The following is a 20,683-nucleotide window of genomic DNA, read 5'->3' on the forward strand; positions in this document are numbered from 1 at the left end:
CCGCTCTGATGTTGGACGACGAGCTGCACGGTAGGCTTATTTGACACCCGTGGGGTCAAAGCATGATTTTTCGAGATTTGTCTACCTCGTACAACAATAAAAATAATAATAATAATAAGCATCTACATAGCGCCATCTATCTAGAAAACTAATCCGAGGCGCTGGAGAGGAAAAGAAACCGAAACAAAGAAGTTTATACAAAGAAAAGGATCAAAAGAGTGCCTAATTACCGTGACTTAGGAAACAAATAGGTTTTTAGTTGCAACTTAAATGTGTCTAATGAAGAAGCTGTGCGAATGGCTATTAGTAGAGTATTCCAGAGGGTTGGTGTGTGTCCTCGGTGTCACAAGAAGACACTTGTTTGATGATCTGAGGCTGCGTTGAGGAATGTAATGTGAAATAAGTTCATTGAGATAGCCTGGTGCTATTCCATGGAGTACTTTCCATGTTAAAAGTAAAATTTTGAACTGAATACGCTCTTGTACTGGCAACCAATGAAGTTTCTGTAAAACCGGTGAAATATTATCAAATTTAGAGGTCTTAGAGAGGACCCTAGCTGCTGCATTCAGGGCAGGTTGGAGTTTATTTAGATTTTGTTTAGAAATATTGAACAAAAGACCATTTCCAATATCTAAACGAGATAAAACAAAGGCATGTACCAGGATAGAAGCTGATTTGTCATCAAGAGTTCTACGAAAACTGTTCAAGTTATGGATATTATAATACACAGACTTACAAACTTTCTTTACATGTGTATCCATAGACATATTCATATCAAAAATAACACCAAGATTACGTACAGATGTAGCGGGGGTAATCTGAGCACTACCAATATTTACATGATGGGTTTTTATCAAACGCTGCTGATACTTAGATGAAACAATGAGCAATTCTGATTTAGATTCATTTAACTTAAACTTGTTCACAAGCATCCAGGATCTCATATCTGTGATGCGGTTTTCCAAGCGATGTTTTGCAGACAGTTCACTTGCTGTGTCGTATGGATCGAATGGTACATACAGTTGAGTGTCGTCTGCATTAGATGAATCATTACGTCATGCCTTCGTGCAATGTTTGCGAGAGGAGAAGAATATAATATGATGAAAAACAAAGGTCAGAGGACAGATCCTTGAGGGACTCCGAAAATCAGTACAACGAAGCGGCTTTGTTTTGAACGAGGTTGAGAAAACCTCGAAAAACTATGCTTCGACCCACAGTACATCATTTATTTATTTATTTATATTGCGCCAATTCCCCCCCCCCCCAAAAAAAAAAAAAAATGTACGCAAGCGCATAACAAAATAATTTTAAAAATACCGTTATATGTATCAAGTACAGTTATGTACTAAATATGCAGTTCGTCGTCAAACGCTACGTGGACGCTGGACGTGGACGTAGCTTTGGACAAGGCGTCGTAAACTCTTAGAGTTTAAAGGCAGGGGACACTTTTGGTAATTACTGTAAAGAGAGAGAGACGGGAAGGTGAGAGACGGTCCTCTACTTAATAAAGGACGAGCATTCGCCAAAATACATGTCAATAAATGGAACAGTCAGTAAGCCAATGACGTTTTATGAAAATCTCTACTATACAGGTTTTAATACTTCCAACCCATAGAAAACATACAAAAAGTTATAACACTACAGTATACACTACATGTAGCCTACATAATGCAGTGCACGAAGTTCACCAAAAGGTCAGCACACCCAGAGGCTAATGGACGCACGTGTGTGACAGTGCTGCCTGGCATACATAGTGGTTTTACAAATAAAACGATCCAAATAGAGAGCTACAAAATCACAATGATTTGGGCATTAATGAGGGTAAGAACACAAAATAATACTCACAAATATCTCTACAACTCTATTGATCCCATATAAATAGATTTTGGAGCATGGCCAGAGCCGTGCTCCCTATAAAAATAGAGAGAATCACAGACCCAAATAAATTAGTTGCTCTTCCACGTCGAAGCTATAGAAAAAGAGAGTGATTGTCACGTGACAACACCAAAAGTTAACTTTGAACAAATCCAACAATGAGGGCGCACTTTGGATTCCTACATTACTCAATATAATTATTAACATAAAACCTTGATTGGTGAACTTGAGGTCTCAAAATCAACCCTACGCACACAACTTCGTGTGACAAGGGTGTTTTCTTTCTTTCATTATTATCTCGCAAGTTCGATGACCGATTGAGCTCAATTTTTCACAGGTTTGTCATTTTATGCATATGTTGAGATACACCAACTGTGAAGGCTAGTCTTCGACAATTACCAATAGTGTCCACTGGCTTTAAGTAACGTAGTTTTTGAGAAAGAGGTAATTTTTCAGACTTCTAGCTAGAAGATTTCTATAGATTTCTATCTGAAAGCACACAAATTCGTCCAACAAGGGTATTTTTTCTTTCATAATTCTCGCAACGTCGATGACCAATTGAGCCCAAATTTCCACAGGCTTGTTATTTTATGCTTACGGTGGGATACACCAAGTGAGAAGACTAGTCTTTGACAATTACCAAACGTGTACAGGGCCTTTAATTAGACGGCTTCGTAACGATAACTGCCTCCCAATCATTACTCATGAGGATTTTACTCCCGTCTTTCTTAGAGCACTCACTGCTGGCCATGTGCTCTATCACCTCCTTATACTTGGTCGCTGATGCCGTCTTCTTGAACTCGCTCACTTGAAGACAGAAATCAAGCAAGAGATCCCCATCCTCAGATGTCTCGTCAAAGCATTTGGTGATCTCCATTTCAGAAGTGTGTCGACTCAGGACATAAGGGATGTCATGGCGATCGAACGAGCTGAGCATGTCAGCTGAGCTAGACTCACGCAGACCATGTTTCAACATGTCGGGCATACGAGCCCTGAACTTCCTCAAGCCAGCTTGGTCTGAAAGAGAAAACAATACATCCCGAGTACGAGATTTTGTATTCTGAAAAATCGTAAATTAACCTCCAGCAGATATAACACCAATCTTGAGTTAGGATGAGTAAACTCGTCCTACCTCAATAGGTTGGACAAAGGAGGGTCCCCGATTGCAGGTGTTTACACACTTGCGTGAAGTGGGTGGGGGTGTGTGTGTAAAAAAAAAAAAAAAAACTCTTTATCCCCAGTGCAAATTTAACATCTATTATTAATTCCTAAGTTGGGAAGAGTTTGGTGAAATCGACGGCTGTGTCAGAGAGCTGGGAGCTTACATAAAACCCTATACATGTATGTTGCACTGCAAGTAAGCAACTGGCTATTAAAGGCAGTGGACACTATTGGTAATTTCTCAAAATAATTGTTAGCATAAAACCTCACATGGTAATGAGTAATGGGGAGCTATTGATAGTATAAAACATTGTGAGAAACGCCTCCCTCTGAAGTGACACAGTTTTCGAGAAAGGAGTAATTTTCCACGAATTTGATTTCGAGACATCAGATTAAGAACTTGAGGTCTCGAAATCAACCATCTAAACGCACACAACTTCGTGTGACAAGGGTGTTTTTTTTTCTTTCATTATTATCTCGCAACTGCGACGACCGATCAAGCTCAAATTTTCACAGGTTTGTCATTTTATGCATATGTTGGATACACCAAGTGAGAAGACTGGTCTTTGGATAGTGCTTCTTCTTTGTTATTACTGTGAGTACGAATTTAGTTAAAATACTATTTCCCATGACTTCTACAAGAGAATACGCTTAAGAAACACAATTGAAGTTTGAGTGGTCATGGCAAGGTCGTGTGCCCACTGATTTTATTTTTTTTTACAACATAGGCTGGTCCGCAGCTGTCTCAAAGGAAGCCCCATTGCGTCTGAAGCTGACCGTTGCTGTTGTTCAATGTTTGCCCCCCAAAAAAGTAATTCTACCGGTTTCAAGTCTGCAATAGCGGCCTTTAGTCTACTTTTTAAACTGTTCACTTATTGTATGTCATTTTCTTAATCTTTTGCAATTGTTACTGTCATGCGCCCTCGAACAAGCTGGTCCTGGAGAGAGCGCAATATAAGATCAATAAACTATTGTTATTATTATTGTTATTACCCCATATCTAGTACATTATTGCCCGAAGAAGCGCCCTCTTGTTAGATTTACCTCAGTCACCAGCCTGAGCTAATCAGTGGGGCGTTTTTCTTGGCTGATGCAGTGGTACAACCGAGATCTCAGACTTGAAATCAAGTCTGGTGCCAATGTAACTGCATGAATTCTTGTGTGTTTACCTGATAGGAGAATCGAAATCATTATGCCACCAGGTTCCAGGAGATCGTACAGATACATCAAGAAACTGTCTATATCATCCACGTGGTACAGGGAGTGAATAGCGCTGATGAAATGAAACTTGGTTCCAACTCCGTCAGTATCTCTGTATTGTTCGAGGGTTTGCTGTCGCCAGTCAAACTTCACACCTTGTAGTTCGTGTCCCTTGGTTTGAACCAATGCCTTGTACTTGATGATTTGACTTTCATCTGGTTCAACTACACGATTAGTGATGATAGGATATTTCTTCAGTAGTGCCGTCAAAAATGGAAAGTCCACTTCCCCTTTGAATACACAAAATAGCATATATTGCGCCGGTCAAATATAAGGACACTTATTATTTCTTGCAATTTTATTACATTTACCATTAAATTCAACATTAATGATGGATTGGTTATGATAAGAGAACCACCTTGTGTGACTGATAGTATTCTATATGGATTTTGAGGCACTGTATGTTCAGGTATCAATATATTATTTGTTTTGCGGTATAAAACACCATGTGTATATCCTCTTTCCAGGTAGATTATGTTTTTGAGAACTTGTCTTGCATGCTTTTATAATTGTACCACCACGGAGTAGATTTTCGGAATTCGGGGGGACTTCTCAATTCTGAGAACAACTTTCCTACTAGGGCCTATACTTTAATAGGCGGAAGGCAGAAAAACGGCTGGGAATTTACGTTAGATTTGGATCGAGGGGATTTCTGAAACTTTCACTGCGCGGAGTGAGTTCTTGGTCTTATCGTTTCGACTAGCTTGCTCTAGTCATCGTCAGGGGATTTCTATGTTAAAATGTATAGTACGTGTACACGACATCAACACTTTGAAGGTCAATGGCCAAGTTTGACTAATTTCGAGTTTTTTGATGCAATCAAACCCACGGGCATTAATTCAAGAAGGATCCTAAACATACTTTTAAAAAAAAATAATAAAAAATGTCCAGTTTAAATTTATCTAGGTTTTGAGATTCAAAAGTTTAATTCGTTATCAAAGAAGATTGTTATTGCAGCGAATGATTTGAAACACTGCCTCACCAGATCCACTGCCTACTCCTAAGACACGGAGCTCATTGTCTTGGTTTATAGTAGGGAGATGAGGGACGATCTTGTCGAGTAGCACTGTCTTGGTCCAAGTGTCCTGATGTTCGTACTTGGCAGAATACACAAGGTAAATCTCATATGCCTTGAAGCAGCGGTCCCGGTTGTTAAACAAAATCATCATGGGTTTCGAATCCGCCATGATGTCACACTTATACTCCCCGATGCAACTTGCCGTCAAAAGAAAATAAAAAAAAAATACTTGAAGTTGAAAGAAAGGCAAAGCAGCACAAATCAATCCACACTGTGAACTGAAAAATCGGAAATTAAACATATTTTTATAACTTAAACGTTCCTTTGATGATGAGTTTAGACAGAGGAACTTCATCATTCAAATATCATCAAGGATGACTAATAACAAAAATGTTTTGTTCCTGATGACCGTTCAAGAAAAAATATTTGTCTATTGCGTTTCAAAATATAGTTTCTTAATCAATGAACCGAAATGATTACACATACGAGTACTACCATCATTATTGGATTTTAGCCATTGCATGGTGAGGTATCAAAATTGGTCTGCGGTTACCATGTGTGTAAGTGGGAGAGGTTGATAGTATAACACATTGTGAGAAACGGCTCCCTCTGAAGGAACGTAGTTTTCGAGAAAGAATTAATTTTTCACGAATTTGATTTCGAGACCTCAGAATTATATTTTGAGGTCTTGAAATCAAGCATCACACAACTTCGTGTGACAAGGGTGTTTTTCTTTCATTATTATCTCGGAACTTCGACGACCAATTGAGCTCAAGTTTTCATAGGTTTGTTATTTTATGCATATATTGAGACACACCAAGTGAGAAGTCTGGTCTTTAATACGGTATCGTTGTTTGATGTAACTTCGGCCAATCCAAACAAGGCTTAAAGGCATGGGACAAGTTTGGTAATTACTCAAAATCATTATTAGCATAAATCCTTACTTGGTAACGAGTAATGGGGAGCTGTTGACAGTATATTAAAACATTGTGAGAAACGGCTCCCTCTGAAGTAACGTAGTTTTTGAGAAAGAGGTAGTTTGTCACTCAAATAACAAAAAACTTCAGCCAGAGCATTTTATTATGCATCCGAAAGCACACAAAGTAAAGCAAAAGGTTTTTTCTTTTTTCTTTCATTATTCTTTTGCAAATTCAATGACCAATTGAGTAAACATTTTAACAGGTTTGTTGTTTAATGCATACGTTAGGATACACCAACGTTAGGATACACAAAGTGAGAACACTGGTCTTTGACAATTACCAAACGTTTAAAATCCAAATACACAGGTCTTGGGGCCAACCGCTTAGAAGGTACGTCTCCGCACCGGGCGACTCTTTAAACATTACACTACAGTACTGTTTTTTTTATGCAAGTTGCCAGACACAAGGCCTGGGCTTCAAATCAACTATTTTTCCAGGGGCCGTTGCCACCTACTCATCCCTGGGAATAAAACAGGGTGACCCCCTTTGGCAGTCGTACGGATGTAGGCTTTGGGTACCATCAATCAAAAGCCTGGCTGGTAGAGCAGAGCACTACCTCCCTGTTCTGTAACACTATAACCAAGTGAGTCGTTAAATTCACTTGGAAAGATAATTTTTCTTTTCTTTTTTACATTTGAGTAAATGTTTCTGAACAATAAAATAATTTTTTGAGTAATTGGTTTTAACGATTATATGTTTAAAAAAATAAATAAAGTTGTGTGGGAAGGTGACTCCGCCTACCCCTTTTGTGACGTCAATCGAGGCAGACTGTGCCTCGATCGAACATCGAACACACGTACGTGCATTTTACAATTCAAGTCCTAGTCTCTAGTCCTAGTCTTTTCTTGCATTTTTCCGGCAATGTCGACCACGTGTATTACTGCTGGATGCAGCAAAACGAAGGGGTCAGTTTGCAAGTCTTTTCCGGTGCTGGGCAGCAAACACTTCGAGCCGTCGTGCTTCGATATCCGACATACACGACACATTTTGACATGAAGAGAAAAGTTCTTTTCCATAACATGACGCCATCCCATAATTTTTTCCAGCTAGTGGGGAAGTCGAATTGACGTCTCGATTGACGTCACGAACAGCGCCCTCTCGGCTCGGGCTTATTTTTAAATTTGTAAATAACATGGAAACCTTAGTTAATTGTTAATTCATATTCCACTCATCAAAACACATATTTTTAGTGACAAAAGCTTTATTATGACAAAATACCACTTCCAGGTGACTTTAAACCTTGAACGTGTTACGCATAGGGCCCACACTCAACAGGGAATGGCTGAGGGATTTCCGAGTGTTGGCACTATTGCCACTCGATATTTTGTTCATGCGAACATAAAAAATACTTGCGTCTCACCTTGATGTCAAAAAATGATACAGACTGTTGTTTGTTGTACTCAAACTTATTACGGCCAACAGCAGGGCGGACGGTCCAAACAAGGCTTAAAAAGCAAAATACATGTCGTAGATTAAACTGATTGGAGGATCGATCGTCTCGACCAAACAGACCACCGACTCTTCAAACATGTCTACCCCGGTATACGTGGTGACTTTCAGATGCCCCCCATGTATGGGGCGCCGTTTGTCAATTAATTGTTTGACACTTTTAAGGCATGTTTTTACCATGGTTTACAGCAATTAGATGTAAACCATAGAAACTGTTGCCAAATCCTGTTATGGTTTACATACCAGTAAAGTATTTGTCCTGTATAAGTTTATGGTTTACAAACCATGAACCTACAAAAACATTTACAAATCGTGGTTCATAAACCAAGAAAATTTACGCATCTCAAAAAACATGGTTAATAAACCATAAAAACTGAAGCATCAAATTCATGGTTTACAAATCATGGTTTATAAACCATGAAAATTGAGACATCTAAAACACATGGTTTATAAACCATGAAAATTGAAGAATAAAAATCGTGGTTTACAAATCATGGTTAATAAACCATAAAAACTGAACCATAAAATCATGGTTTGTGATCATGGTTTATAAACCATGAAAATCGAGACATCTTAAAAAAACATGGTTTATAAACCATGAAAATCGAGAATTCTTAAAAACCATGGTTTATAAACCATGAAAATTTACATGAAAACAATTAATTGACAGACGGCGCCCCATACCCATGAGCCGTGGTGACGTGTACATTCAGATCTGATTATATTGGTTATTTTTTATGATGATATATTATTATTGTGCTGCCCTATGAGTATGACATATTATTTTTTGGACGTCAAAGTGGGTCGGGGGCTTGGCTTATTGTGTTTTAAGAATGGTTCAGAACCGTATATTTGGAGAGTTGCGACAACTTGCGATTAGAAGCCATTTTGTATCCAAAGTGACGGTAAACAACGTTCGTTCATTACAAGCGTGTACAGTTTTTGCCGTGCGTTAAATCGGAACGTTGGTTGTGTACGTGTGTGACCGCGCAACACCAATGGTCTTGGAACCAAGACTAATAGTATACCGATCATAGCCCATCAATATTGTTTACATGGATGGAGGAAAGAAGTAGTTTCCTGTTTTTAACAGAGAGCCATTTCATTATACATCAGCTCAATAAGCTGGGCTTAGTTAGTTTGTGGAAGAGTCAATCCAATATGGACTCGGATCGGAAGTAAATGATCATTGATCAGTTCAATTCATAATTCTAATGTTTATCATTTACAAATTACTTATTTTCAAATTGCTGCATCTGATGAATTGCAAGTAAATGTTTACTTTTTAACACAAAGACAAACGTAGAAATACAGCAAAGCAATGCACAAATGGAACCACTGAAATTGCTCATAAAAATTAGGACAGTCAACCAGGGAGCATTTAGTTTGATTTTGAAGAAAGTTTAAATAAGTTCACACTAATTCTCTGGTTATTCTCTGGTTCTTCCACATAACAAATACAAATTTAACTATGGTTTGTGTTCCTCATGACTGTGATCATCTCTTTGGAATTGGGGTGACATGATTGATGAATTTGACTAGTTACTAATGTAATATTAATGAGGAAAGTTGATGTGTCATTAGTAGGCCATTTGGCTGACACATCCTAATCTTTTTTCCATAATATTTCAGAAAAGGGAATCTAAGCAATTATGTATTGTTACTGCTGCTTGTTTATTTTGTACAGCATTCTTTAATCCCGCAGAACTGAATGGATGAGACTCCTGTGCTTTAAAGGCCATTGTGAATGGGACCACACGAATGCATTGATGTACTATTTGTGGGACTTCTGCAAGAGCCAAGAAGTATCACGAAGGCGTACAATATATTTCTTCTTCTGATTATGAACTGCAAAGCTCATCATCACCTGCCACTACAATTACATAGAAGTCTGTGTCATTTGGACTACTTTGTGACAGTGTGCAGTTAGCCCCATGTTTTTGTAATGTACACGTTTGCATTAGGAAATTATAGATGTTACCTCCAATATAAGTATTAATCACACGAGCAGAAGTGGAATACGGAAAAATATTGCCTTCTGTGTCCCATATCCAACAAGGCCGAAGGCTGAGTCGCAGAAGCGTTAAATTTCCTCGTATTTCACGAGCGCGCGTGTGATAATGTATGGGCTGTGCAATTTAGGTTTATATCACACTCTTGTTGCTATGGAACGACCAATCAGAATCAACAGTTTAAGTCTACTTGAAGATAATGACCAATACATGTCTGGTATAACCAGTTACAATCCAGTACATTTTTGCTTTACCATTAGTTTATATGTTACATGGGGTGATCAGTCAACACTAAAAGCCATTTGCAAATCAGATTTGCATAATGTCTGGTAGCTGGTACTAATGGACCCTTCCCATGAAATATGCTAATCACATTCACGCATGCGTACAGACCCTGTTGGTTGGCAAACGCCATAGACCTTATCGCAAATACCAATGCGCAAGCGCAGACTGTTGAATGAGGTGCATTGTGGGATAGATATGAATCAAATTTTGCTGCCAGCTAGACCACAATGCACCTAATTCCAAGCTTTACGCGCGCGCCCCAGTATTTGCGAAAAGGTCTATAGAGTTGTGCACTAAGCAGACGCGCAATCGCGTCTGCGTCACGCACCCATTAGCCGTGTACAAAACAGCGCGATGTTCCCTCATTTTGCCAACCAAAACGTTAGTGCGCACGCGCTATGTGCAATTTACATATTTCATGGGAAGGGTCTATTAAGGTCAGCTGGTAGAATGACTTGCTTGGTCACAAGGGATTGTAAATGCTATTTTTGTATTTATTTATTTATTTATTTTTGTATTTATTTATTATATAAATGCTAAGCTTTTGTATAGCAGCCACTAGACCACCAAAGCCTTCTATTATTCTACATTGAAAGTCATGTAAAGGTTGGTGTTCACTGTTTCTTGAAAGAGCTTGTCCCAAATTATCTGACAAACACAGCACTGACTTCAGACTAATAAATTCCAATTGTAGTAAGTCACTGTACCAGACTTTAGGTCAAGGCACTTTGTCATACTTCCAGACCTAGAAATGCACCTTATTTGGGACCAGAACAGTTCAAAGGACAGGGATAACAACACGGTCAGTATCCACCATAGTGACATGGTGTCAGTGTGCCTCAAAATCTTAAACCAAGTACCGGTGGAATTGAACCACCCACAACATTACTCTGGATTGTACAAGCAAAATTGCTGTATAAATCAAAAGAACAGTGTGTCAACCTGAGATGCTTTCTGTGAATAGTTTAAAAAAAATTGAGTAACAACACCAACCATGCTTACATATCAACCGAATTTGGGGAAGATATGAACAATATTTTAAAGGAACACGTTGCCTTGGATCGGACGAGTTGGTCAAAACAAAAGCGTTTGTAACCGTTTTTTATATAATGCATATGGTTGGAAAGATGTTTTAAAAGTAGAATACAATGATCCACACAAGTTTGCCTCGAAATTGCGTGGTTTTTCTTCTACTGTGCGAACTAACACGGTCAGCCATTTATGGGAGTCAACATTTTGACCCCCATAAATGGCCGACGTGTTAGTCGACGAGGTAAAAGGAAAACCACGTAATTTCGAGGCATGTTTGTGTGGATCATTGTATTCTACTTTTACAACATCTTTCTACCCATATGCATTTTATAAAAAAACGGTTACAAACGCTTTTCAAAGACCAACTCGACCGATCCAAGGCAATGTGTCCCTTTAACGAGCAGGGGTCACTATAAGGTCTCTGAGTTCGCAGGCAGTGCTGACCGCAGACATCCGGAGCACCTGGGAATCCAGGCACAGGGTTTGGGTTCCCACGTGATCTGGAGAGGGCAGTCAGTGCTGATCTGGGTCTCTATGGTGTCAACAGCCAATGCAAATAGACCACTTTGCGATTGCTCCAGGCCGACTCCCCCATTTTGTGTTAAGATCAAAGAAAACGTAAGTCCCTGTGATTATAAAAAGAAGAAGAGACTCGAAGAGAATCAGAGACTCAAGGAAAACTGTTTTTGTGTCACAATTATTTATTCGTTATGGTTATCCTATTCCTGTCTATGTCTACAGCATTTAATTCTTGTCAATCAACAAACAACACAAGTTCTTGACCACGACAGCGTGTTACAATATATAAACAAGTAGCAGGCATCAGCACTAGGAACAGGATGTTACGAATCTAGCAAGTATCAAGAAGGGTTTTCATGACTAAGGTTTCAAACCAATCTGTAGCTGCTTTGCCTTTGTGTATTGGTAAAATGCTTACAGGTAAATCTTTAGGGGAAATTTGTTTGAAATTGTATTGCTAGAATCTGTAAATAAGTATACATTCGGCACACAACACATATTACAATCAGAAGAAGCCCAATTTACAAAAATACTGAAATAACTTGCCAGTAGCTTGAAGGTGTAAAGATCAAAGACAGCCAAATATAAATAATTAAAAAAAACTGCAAAATGTTAATAACAATAGAAAATACAAGCAAACCTTAATACTAACAAAGAGCAAAAAAAAAAGATCTTGAAAGTAGAACATAAGTCACCCAACTTAAACTGAACTCTTCATTCGTCATGCACCAATTTCCTTTCTTTTATCATGATGCCAGTTTGTAACTCGCAAATTCTGAACTAAGCACCAGTGGAATCAAACCACTCACATCTGCTCTCATGGTAGTACGTCCCCTAATACAAGAAAATTGCTGCTATACCAAGAGAACTGTGTGTCAATCTGAGGTGCTTTGTATGTTACAAAACAGTGAGTAACAACGGAACAAATTATTTGAAAATGACATTTTTATGAGCATGATATTGTTTAAAACCTGCTATCGGTCGTACGACCGATAATTTCAAAACTTCGAAAAAAGGAGTACAGTTACTGGGTCTAATACTATAGCCTATAATTATTATTACACATTTCCCGCGGTTCGTAGTAAAGCGGGAAATAATTGTCTTATAGGAATTCGAGTAATGCATTGTGCATATCAGGTGGGCATTATGTAATAGGGGTGAAGGGGGAGGATTAAAAGGAGATTACAAAGGGTATTGTAGTCAGTCTAGCAAGCACTTTCACAGCGTACTTCTCGTTAAGTTTAATTATTATGGAATTAGTAAGGTAATTTATTTAAATTTTAATTTTGGCAGCCAAGGTGAGGTCCAACACCTTCACGGAGGGGGACTCCGAATGTCTTTGGGCACAGGTTTCCAGAGTAACTTCTCTGGTTTTTCCTGGAAGTCGTGTTCCCCCAATGATGTGTTTTAGTGCAAAGTGCAAAGTGCAAAGTGCAAAGTGCAAGGTGCAGAGTGCAACATGTGCAAAATGTGCAAAATGTGCATAGTGCAAAGTGCAGGGTGCAAAGTGCAAAGTGCAAAGAAGGTACAATGTCAGCTTAATGGTATGACGTAAAGTTAATATAATATAATATGTACATACTTATGTTTTCTTACGTTTTCTTATATAATAAAAGAGTAGGCGTCGCTCCTTGTGCTTCGCTAACGCCACAACTGTGTATGGGAAGAGTTATTATTGTGTATTATGCAGTGGAGTGTAGTTAAGACTTACAATTTCTAGTGGATGAGAATGCATTGTGGTGCAGCAGAGTAGGAATGCTTAGCTGATGTTGCTTTGCTACCTTCCTTTGTCATGCAAGTCATGGTGGGCATGTGAACTCTATTTTTCGGAGACTTCCTCATTTTGGGGTATTTTACTTTGTGTGGGGACTCGACATTAACTGTCATGACTGTCACGAAAAAAAAACCTCTAACTATAGTCTAACAATCATGTCTAAACTCTAAGCCCTTGTGATGACGTGAGGAGGGTTATTACTTCTACTAGTACTAGAAACTATTATAAGGCTCCCGGGGGAGTAAATTTCTAGGGTAGAAGTAGGTTATTACCTTAGTCCTACACTAAGCGGAAGCCCTACCCTTTTTTTTGCCCGGGGCCAGATTGTGATAAAGTGTGTTATTTAAAAAAAAATGTTTCTAGTCCAATAAATTTTTTTATAACAGGCCCTGTCGACGTTCCCTCATGTTGATGTTCCCATCGGTCCAATTCTCTCAGAAACTATCGTTAATCATAATTTCCTAATTTTTTTCTCGTGGAAATCGATAAAATGTCAAGCCATTATTAGCTATTCGTGCAACCCCAAGCACTACATCCCGTATTTTTGCCTGTGAGATTACGAATCTACGAATTCCCATATGGTTTGACATATCCTCCTCTTACCAGTTTTCACGGTATTATGCCTTTTTCATTGAATTGGGAGACAAATAATGATGCCATAATATATCAACCGATGCCCTAATTATCTTCATTTGTTAATACGAAGTATGCAAACATGTATTAAAACTTGATGGACATTGAAATGTTCACACCACACACCGATCTTGGATGACTTCAACTGGCCCCATTTGTTTTCGGCAAACGAGAAAGTATGGTTTTCCGGTGAAGCCATACATGGAAGAAACATCTGCAGTGACTACAAGTGTTTTTTGACACTTTGTGTATGACTCTATAGCCAGCAGTTGTCTTCATTTTATTCAAAAAAAAATTATTAAATTTTAAAAAATACCATGGTATCTTGCAAAAAATAAAAAAAATAAAGAAATGAATAAAAAGTGTGAATAATTACTGGCTTTCAAATCTGATTTTTGTTTGGTTTTTTTTTTCTGTTTTTTTCTCTTAATATTTATAATAAAGCGTATAAATAAAAACAGTGATAATTGAATCAACAAGCTGATGTTTAAATTTTAATATCAATAATAATGTTGATATGAGGGTTATTAAACAAATAAATAAAAATCTCAAAAAAATTAGAAAATGATATAAGGCACATGGCTTCTTTAAGCCTCTGTATTTTTTTCCAGAATGCTCAGCAAAATATTCAGTCACACGATTTGATCATCATGAATTGTGAATTGAAATAGTGTTTGATGAAACTTTTTCGGTGGGCAAATATTTGTATATGGCCTCAACATTATGACATATTTTTTAACCTTGTAGAAATGCCTAAAATACAAAACTTATTGCATAACCAGTGGAGCCTTACGTGTTTCTAAAATTTGGTCAAGGGAGAGGAGACTTTTTGCTTGGCAAATAAAACCACACAATTTTTATCTAGGGACTGTTTACATCGCGCACAGAGAGGTAAAAGATTTGCCACGATTTTAGGGACACCTCGAAAACAAGACCTCCTACGATACACGAGCGCCCTCACAAAAGCACAAAAATCTATAGTGTGTGCGGTTTTGACGTCGCGTTGTGTGGTGATGTTGTGATGATGTGTGATTACGCCGAGGTTTTTTTGACACAAAATGGCGTCCAGCAACCACGTGAGCAAAATAACTGGTCCCCCCATGTCGCAAGCGCCCTCTCGCGGGGAAAACCGTGTGTACTTAAACAAAAACTAAAGTCTTCTAACCAATACATATCTATCTGTGCTGCGAAAGTGTCAGATGTGTTTTGTAGCTTTGAGTATTCTGAAGTCGGATGAACCGTTGGTTTGGACACAATTGGTGATTACTTAAAATAATTGTAAGCATTAAAACCTGGTAAAGAGCAATTGTTGGTAGTGTTAAGAGTGGTTCATGCTATAGCGCCCTCTCGCAGGTTAAACCGTGAGTACTTAAACAAAAACTAAGATCTTCTAACCAATACATATCTATCTGTGCTGCGAAAGTGTCAGATGTGTGTTTTTTTTTTAGCTATAAGTATTCTGTAGTCGGATGAACCGTTGGTTTTGACACTGTTGGTGATTACTCAAAATAATTGTTAGCTAGAAACCTGGTAACGGGCAATGAAGAGATGTTGATAGTGTAAAACATTGTGTGCGCGTGCTTAGACCATTATACTATCAACAGTAAATAAAAAAAACGTAGGCCAACGAAGTCATGTATGCCTTAGTCTCGATTCTAAGTCTTCTTTGTGCCACAGCTATTCAAAAGGGTACAGGAGTGAAACACTGTACTTGAAAGGTCAAACTGAAGTTGTTGTATTCGTTTATAGTTATCGTAACAGGCGATATACACCATAAATAACAACAGGTGTGTCGATACTTCTTCCGGGGTGGGAGGAATAGGAGACTTTGGGACGCTAGGTGGCAGCAGACTTACCAGGTAAATTTCCACTGTTTACGTAGTTCTGAGCGTGCGCACATGATCAGCACTCTGTGATGAGGAACACATCCTTGCACCGAAATATTTTAACTTCAAACGTCATCATGTGGATTTTGTTACTTTAAAAAGAAAAGTTTTTTCCTCTTTCATTAAAAGTTGGCCTTAATGGGAGACTTTTGGGACGCTTGGTGGCAGCAGACTTACCAGGTAAAATCCATTGTTCTCGGTAATGTACGCAGGCTCAGAACTACGTAATTTTGGAAATTTACCTGGTAAGTCTGCTGCCACCTAGCTATCCAAAGTCGCCAATTGTACTCAGTGGCCAAGTCACTGTTACTTGACTAAAACTTAGCTAGCCAAGGTTGGCAGTATTCGTTAATCGACTGAAAACTACTTGCACCGCTGTACTTTAATCCAGAACTGAACAAAGTGCAATCGTAAACTCAACCCGCGCTGCTCGTGTTGGAGATAAGTAACACACTAACAAATAACAGTTGACGTTTGGTATCATGGGCGGTAATAAAAATTACTAACACCATACTTTTACTTTACACCCCCAAATATTTAATTTACCTTTCTGGTGAAAAATTATACATGTTATTCTTTATACTAAACTATGAATGATTATAACACACCTCTGTTTTTTGTTTTTTTCTGGTTGGCTGAAACACGCTCACGTGGGTGAACTGTTATACACATTGACTGGCAATGGGGTATAGTGTACGTCTATTCCCCCAAGGGACTTTGAGTGACCAGAAGAAGGACCTAAATAGGCCCCTCGTCTGGTCACTCAGACCCGAGGGGGAAAGACGTACACTAGTTACCGAAATATGCCAGTCAACAGAAATCTGGAAAAGAAAGGAAGTTTTGTAGTTGCAATTCACGGTTCAAGTCAAGAGAGGGCGCTGTAACCGGGCACTATTTTCAAAGACTAGTGCCCGCTCGGGTACTAGTTCCTGAAAAACACATGCGCGCGATCACAAGACTATAGTTCATCCCACATGACCGTGTTTAGCCAACCAGAATACAGAACAAGCTAGAAATGTCATATAGTCCAGTGATCGCGCGCGCATGATAGTGCCCGATCGGGCACTAGTATCTTTGTTTTTGACTGGTTACAGGGCCCTCTATAGACTTGAACCGTGAATAGCAACTCTACAAAACTTCCTTTCTTTTCAATTTATTATATTTTATTTCACATTGAGGTGTGTTGTATGACCTGGCATAAGTCGGTACCTAGTGCACGTCTATTCCCCCTCGGGCATTTGACTGACCAGAAGAGGGACCTCCGCTAGTCACGTCACTCAAAGTTCCTCGGGGAATAGACGTACACTATTTACCTCGTTGCCAGTCAATAATTATGTGTATACAAATTAACCCGGAAGTGATAACAATAATGTGAGAGCGTCCTCGTGCGGTCACGGGCCATTCATTCGGCTTTGGGCTCTCAGTTATCAGACAGCCTTTTTAGTAACGATGACTGCATCCCATTCAACATTGATGATGACTCTACTCCCGTCTTTCTTTGAGCACTCACTGCTGGCAAGAAGCTCAATCACGTCTTGATACTGTGAGGCGGTTGCCTTCTTTTTAAACTCCGTCACGTGGAGGATGAATTCAAGCAAGAGTTCCCCGTCTTCAGACGTCTTGTCGAAGCACTGGGTGATATCCACTTCACAGTTTTGGTAACTGTGGGTGTATGGAATGTTACGTTGGTTGAACGGGCTCTGCAATGAAGCAAGGCTAAAGTACCGCACATCCTGTTTCAAGGAATCAGGAACACTTCTCCAGAGCTTGAACCAACCACACTCGTCTGAAAAAGAAAATATCAAATTATACCAAGAGAGTTCATCACAACATGTACAACAGTAAGTTTTGTGTGAATATGGATGGGCGTTTAATAAGGCTTCATTTAGCCTTCATTATGCAGAGCCCGAATCTACAGGTAAACAGGTAAAACAACAATACAATAATACAAGACATTGCTAGCTGAGAGTGTAGGATCGTTTCGTCAATTCATTGTCTGTAATTTGTTTAAAAGGCACTGGATACTATTGGCAAATTAAATTGCTCTAAATAATTGTTGCCATAAAACCTTACTTGTTAGCTATCAATAGAGAGAGGTTGATAGTATAAAACATTGTAGAAGAAACGGCTCCCAAAGTAACGTCGTTTTCGGGAAAGAAGTGGTTTTCCACTAAAATATTTTGAACTTGATTTCAAAACTTCAGAATGAGATTTTGAGTCGGATCGCTATCACCCACGACAGACATTATTTTGTAACGACCTGTCCATAAGTCTATTTTACCTGACATGATAATGACAAGCAATTTGCCACCAGGTTCAAGGAGGTCGTACATATACATCAAGGAGCTCTCTACGTCACCAACGTGGTACAGGGAGTGAATAGCGCTGATGAAATGAAATTTGGTTCCAACTCCGTCAGTATCTCTGTATTGTTCAAGGGTTTGCTGTCGCCAGTCAAACTTCACACCTTGTAGTTCGTGTCCCTTGGATTGGACCAGTGCCTTGTACTTGATGATTTGATCTTCGGCAGGTTCAACTACACGGTTAGTGATGATCGGATATTTCTTCAGTAGTGCGGTCAGGAATGGATACTCTGTCTCCCCTTTAGAGAACAGTTCAATTAGTTGAAGTTAAGAATAATTATTGAGGGTATTGATAAGTATACTGGTACGTAACTTCAGGCTGTTAATGAAAGTGTGCTCTAATTAAGTTCAAGCTTAAAACAGCTCAACTTTAAAGCCTTTTTTCCTAATTAAATTAATATACTTTTTACTGGTGTGTTGTCAACAAATAAATTGCTAGCATTGCCTTGCTCGTTCCCGCCCTGCCCAGTTTTCACCGTTTTCAAAGCTCAAACATGTCAATCTCCTGCTTATTTATCTGAACTTGTTTACCATTATTCCCTAACTCGGACCTAATAGGTTAAACTCAAAAGTCATTGTTTCTATAAGAGCTTTCTTTCCCTTTTTCACATGGCCACAGATCATTTTCTTACGCCGCCACCATTACTATATATATTTTTTTTACAGTATTCCATGTGCATAATCGCCAGACTAGTAATTTACACTGTTTTAAGTCGCTGTTGAAAACTCTTTTTTTTTTAAGCTGCTTATTTTGTTATTATGATTTTAATTTTGTATCTTTCACTCGCTGTGTTATTATTTATTATTTATTGTTCTCTTTGTGCGCATAAGGGTTTTTTTTTTTTGCATTAGGCGCTTTATACATGTCTTCATTTTGTTGTTATTATTAAGTTATTGGATTTGAAAATTCATATGCTCAGAACTGTAAATCATATTTCTGTATTCCAGCAAAATGATTATTTGAAACACTGCCTTACCAGATCCACTGCTATCATATTAAAAATGAAAAATAAACTGTCCAGTTTTAATTTATCTAGGTTTTGATATTCATAAGTTCAATTTGTTATGAAGACTGTTATTGTAGCGAATGATTTGAAACACTGCCTTACCCGATCCACTGCCTACTCCTAAGACACGGAGCTCATTGTCTTGGTCCAAGTTTGGGAGATGAGGGACGATCTTGTCGAGTAGCACTGTCTTGGTCCAAGTGTCCTGACGTTCATACTTGTTTGAAGATGCAATGAAAGCCTCATACGACTTCATATAGCGATCTTCGTAATGTAACTTAGATTCAGCCATTATGATCTGTCGTTTTCTCTCGCCGTCTGAAGAAGCACTGCCTGCCAACACAAAAACACCCGATGAATAAAAGTAGTCTCACACGAGACAATAACGTACAGGCAGGTCCGCAGGCAAACTCCATTGCTCAATATTTATTCATATTTCAGTTTTCTCATTATAGTTTCATGTGGTTTAGTTACTGCTATCTTCGGTTCGGTATCCGAAACGTGACCGAAACGGTGCTTTACGACCACCAAAACACACCCAACCGCAACCTCGTCCCCATGGTTTACTTTATTTTCAACCATATTTACAATAGTAAACCCTGGGATGGAAACTCCTATACTTGGATCCTGATTGGACAACTATTTTACATTGCTTGAATATGTTCCATATTCATAGGTACAGCCAGCCGCCGGTGTCGCATGCGAACATGTTCTCTATGCAATACTATCCGGAGGACACTATTGCATATGCAATCATGCCCGCCGGACGGTTTTGCATATGCAATCGTCCGCCCGGACGCTGCTGCATAATGCAATGTGTCCGCGGTGACACATTTGCATATGCACTTGTGTCCGCCCCCGTGTAAATCCGTCCTTGCAGTAAATTAAACGCCATTGGTCGACGGAACACGCTCGCTTTTTTTTACAAGCTATAAATGCATGTCATGAAATGTTCGGCCGTTGGGAATTCGCTGCAATCATAAAATACGTGAATATTCATGCTGCATAATGTACGTAGGTCCAGTGCATGCACACTCGCTTACGCGCGCACATACATGTCAACGTCCACCGGATTGTTTTTGCATAGCCCCGGACACGATTGCATATGCAAAAGTCGACTGACACCGCTACAACAGTGCCACCGCAACGACATAGAGACTTCTTCACCCCGAAGTCAAATCTTGTACAGTAACTAGATCATGAACATACTCACCTTATATTAAAATATGGTCAAAATAGATCGACTGGCAGTGTTTTGCTGAATTTCATTTAAGGGTCGGCTGAAACGATCCTGACGACAACAAATGAAGCAAAGCAATAACTTGGAATGTGCATAATTGTCTCTATTATACTCCACTCAAACAAATTGCACAATGACCAGTATTTACCTTCAATGACTAGGCATAGGCAAAATAGTGTAAAACTCACG

General features: G+C 38.9%; 2 protein-coding genes across 2 annotated transcripts; both read right to left on the reverse strand.

The window, feature by feature from the left end:
* Nucleotides 1–1,571: 1,571 nt before the first annotated feature.
* On the reverse strand, nucleotides 1,572–7,836 carry LOC139934757 (histamine N-methyltransferase B-like). The gene is made up of 4 exons (XM_071929158.1): nucleotides 7,655–7,836; nucleotides 5,279–5,511; nucleotides 4,206–4,526; nucleotides 1,572–2,892 (listed from the first exon to the last, which is right to left on the reverse strand). The coding sequence occupies exons 2-4, from the start codon at nucleotides 5,481–5,483 to the stop codon at nucleotides 2,534–2,536; spliced, it is 885 nt and encodes a 294-aa protein (XP_071785259.1). The 5' UTR covers nucleotides 5,484–5,511; nucleotides 7,655–7,836; the 3' UTR covers nucleotides 1,572–2,533.
* An 8,557-nt stretch (nucleotides 7,837–16,393) lies between these two features.
* LOC139934968 (histamine N-methyltransferase-like) lies at nucleotides 16,394–19,582 on the reverse strand. Its single transcript, XM_071929403.1, has 3 exons — nucleotides 19,357–19,582; nucleotides 18,166–18,486; nucleotides 16,394–17,670 (listed from the first exon to the last, which is right to left on the reverse strand). The coding sequence occupies exons 1-3, from the start codon at nucleotides 19,544–19,546 to the stop codon at nucleotides 17,312–17,314; spliced, it is 870 nt and encodes a 289-aa protein (XP_071785504.1). The 5' UTR covers nucleotides 19,547–19,582; the 3' UTR covers nucleotides 16,394–17,311.
* Nucleotides 19,583–20,683: the final 1,101 nt, after the last annotated feature.

The sequence above is a fragment of the Asterias amurensis genome, chromosome 3, assembly GCF_032118995.1.
Source record: "Asterias amurensis chromosome 3, ASM3211899v1".
Taxonomy (NCBI): domain Eukaryota; kingdom Metazoa; phylum Echinodermata; class Asteroidea; order Forcipulatida; family Asteriidae; genus Asterias; species Asterias amurensis.

Coding starts and splice junctions, on each gene's coding strand:
- LOC139934757 (XM_071929158.1), bottom strand. CDS start 5,483: ATGGCGGATTCGAAACCCATGATGATTTTGTTTAACAACCGGGACCGC. Junction 4,527..5,278: donor AGGAGTAGGCAGTGGATCTG/GTGAGGCAGTGT, acceptor GTGTATTCAAAG/GGGAAGTGGACTTTCCATTT. Junction 2,893..4,205: donor GATTTCGATTCTCCTATCAG/GTAAACACACAA, acceptor TTTCTCTTTCAG/ACCAAGCTGGCTTGAGGAAG.
- LOC139934968 (XM_071929403.1), bottom strand. CDS start 19,546: ATGGCTGAATCTAAGTTACATTACGAAGATCGCTATATGAAGTCGTAT. Junction 18,487..19,356: donor AGGAGTAGGCAGTGGATCGG/GTAAGGCAGTGT, acceptor TGTTCTCTAAAG/GGGAGACAGAGTATCCATTC. Junction 17,671..18,165: donor GCTTGTCATTATCATGTCAG/GTAAAATAGACT, acceptor TTTCTTTTTCAG/ACGAGTGTGGTTGGTTCAAG.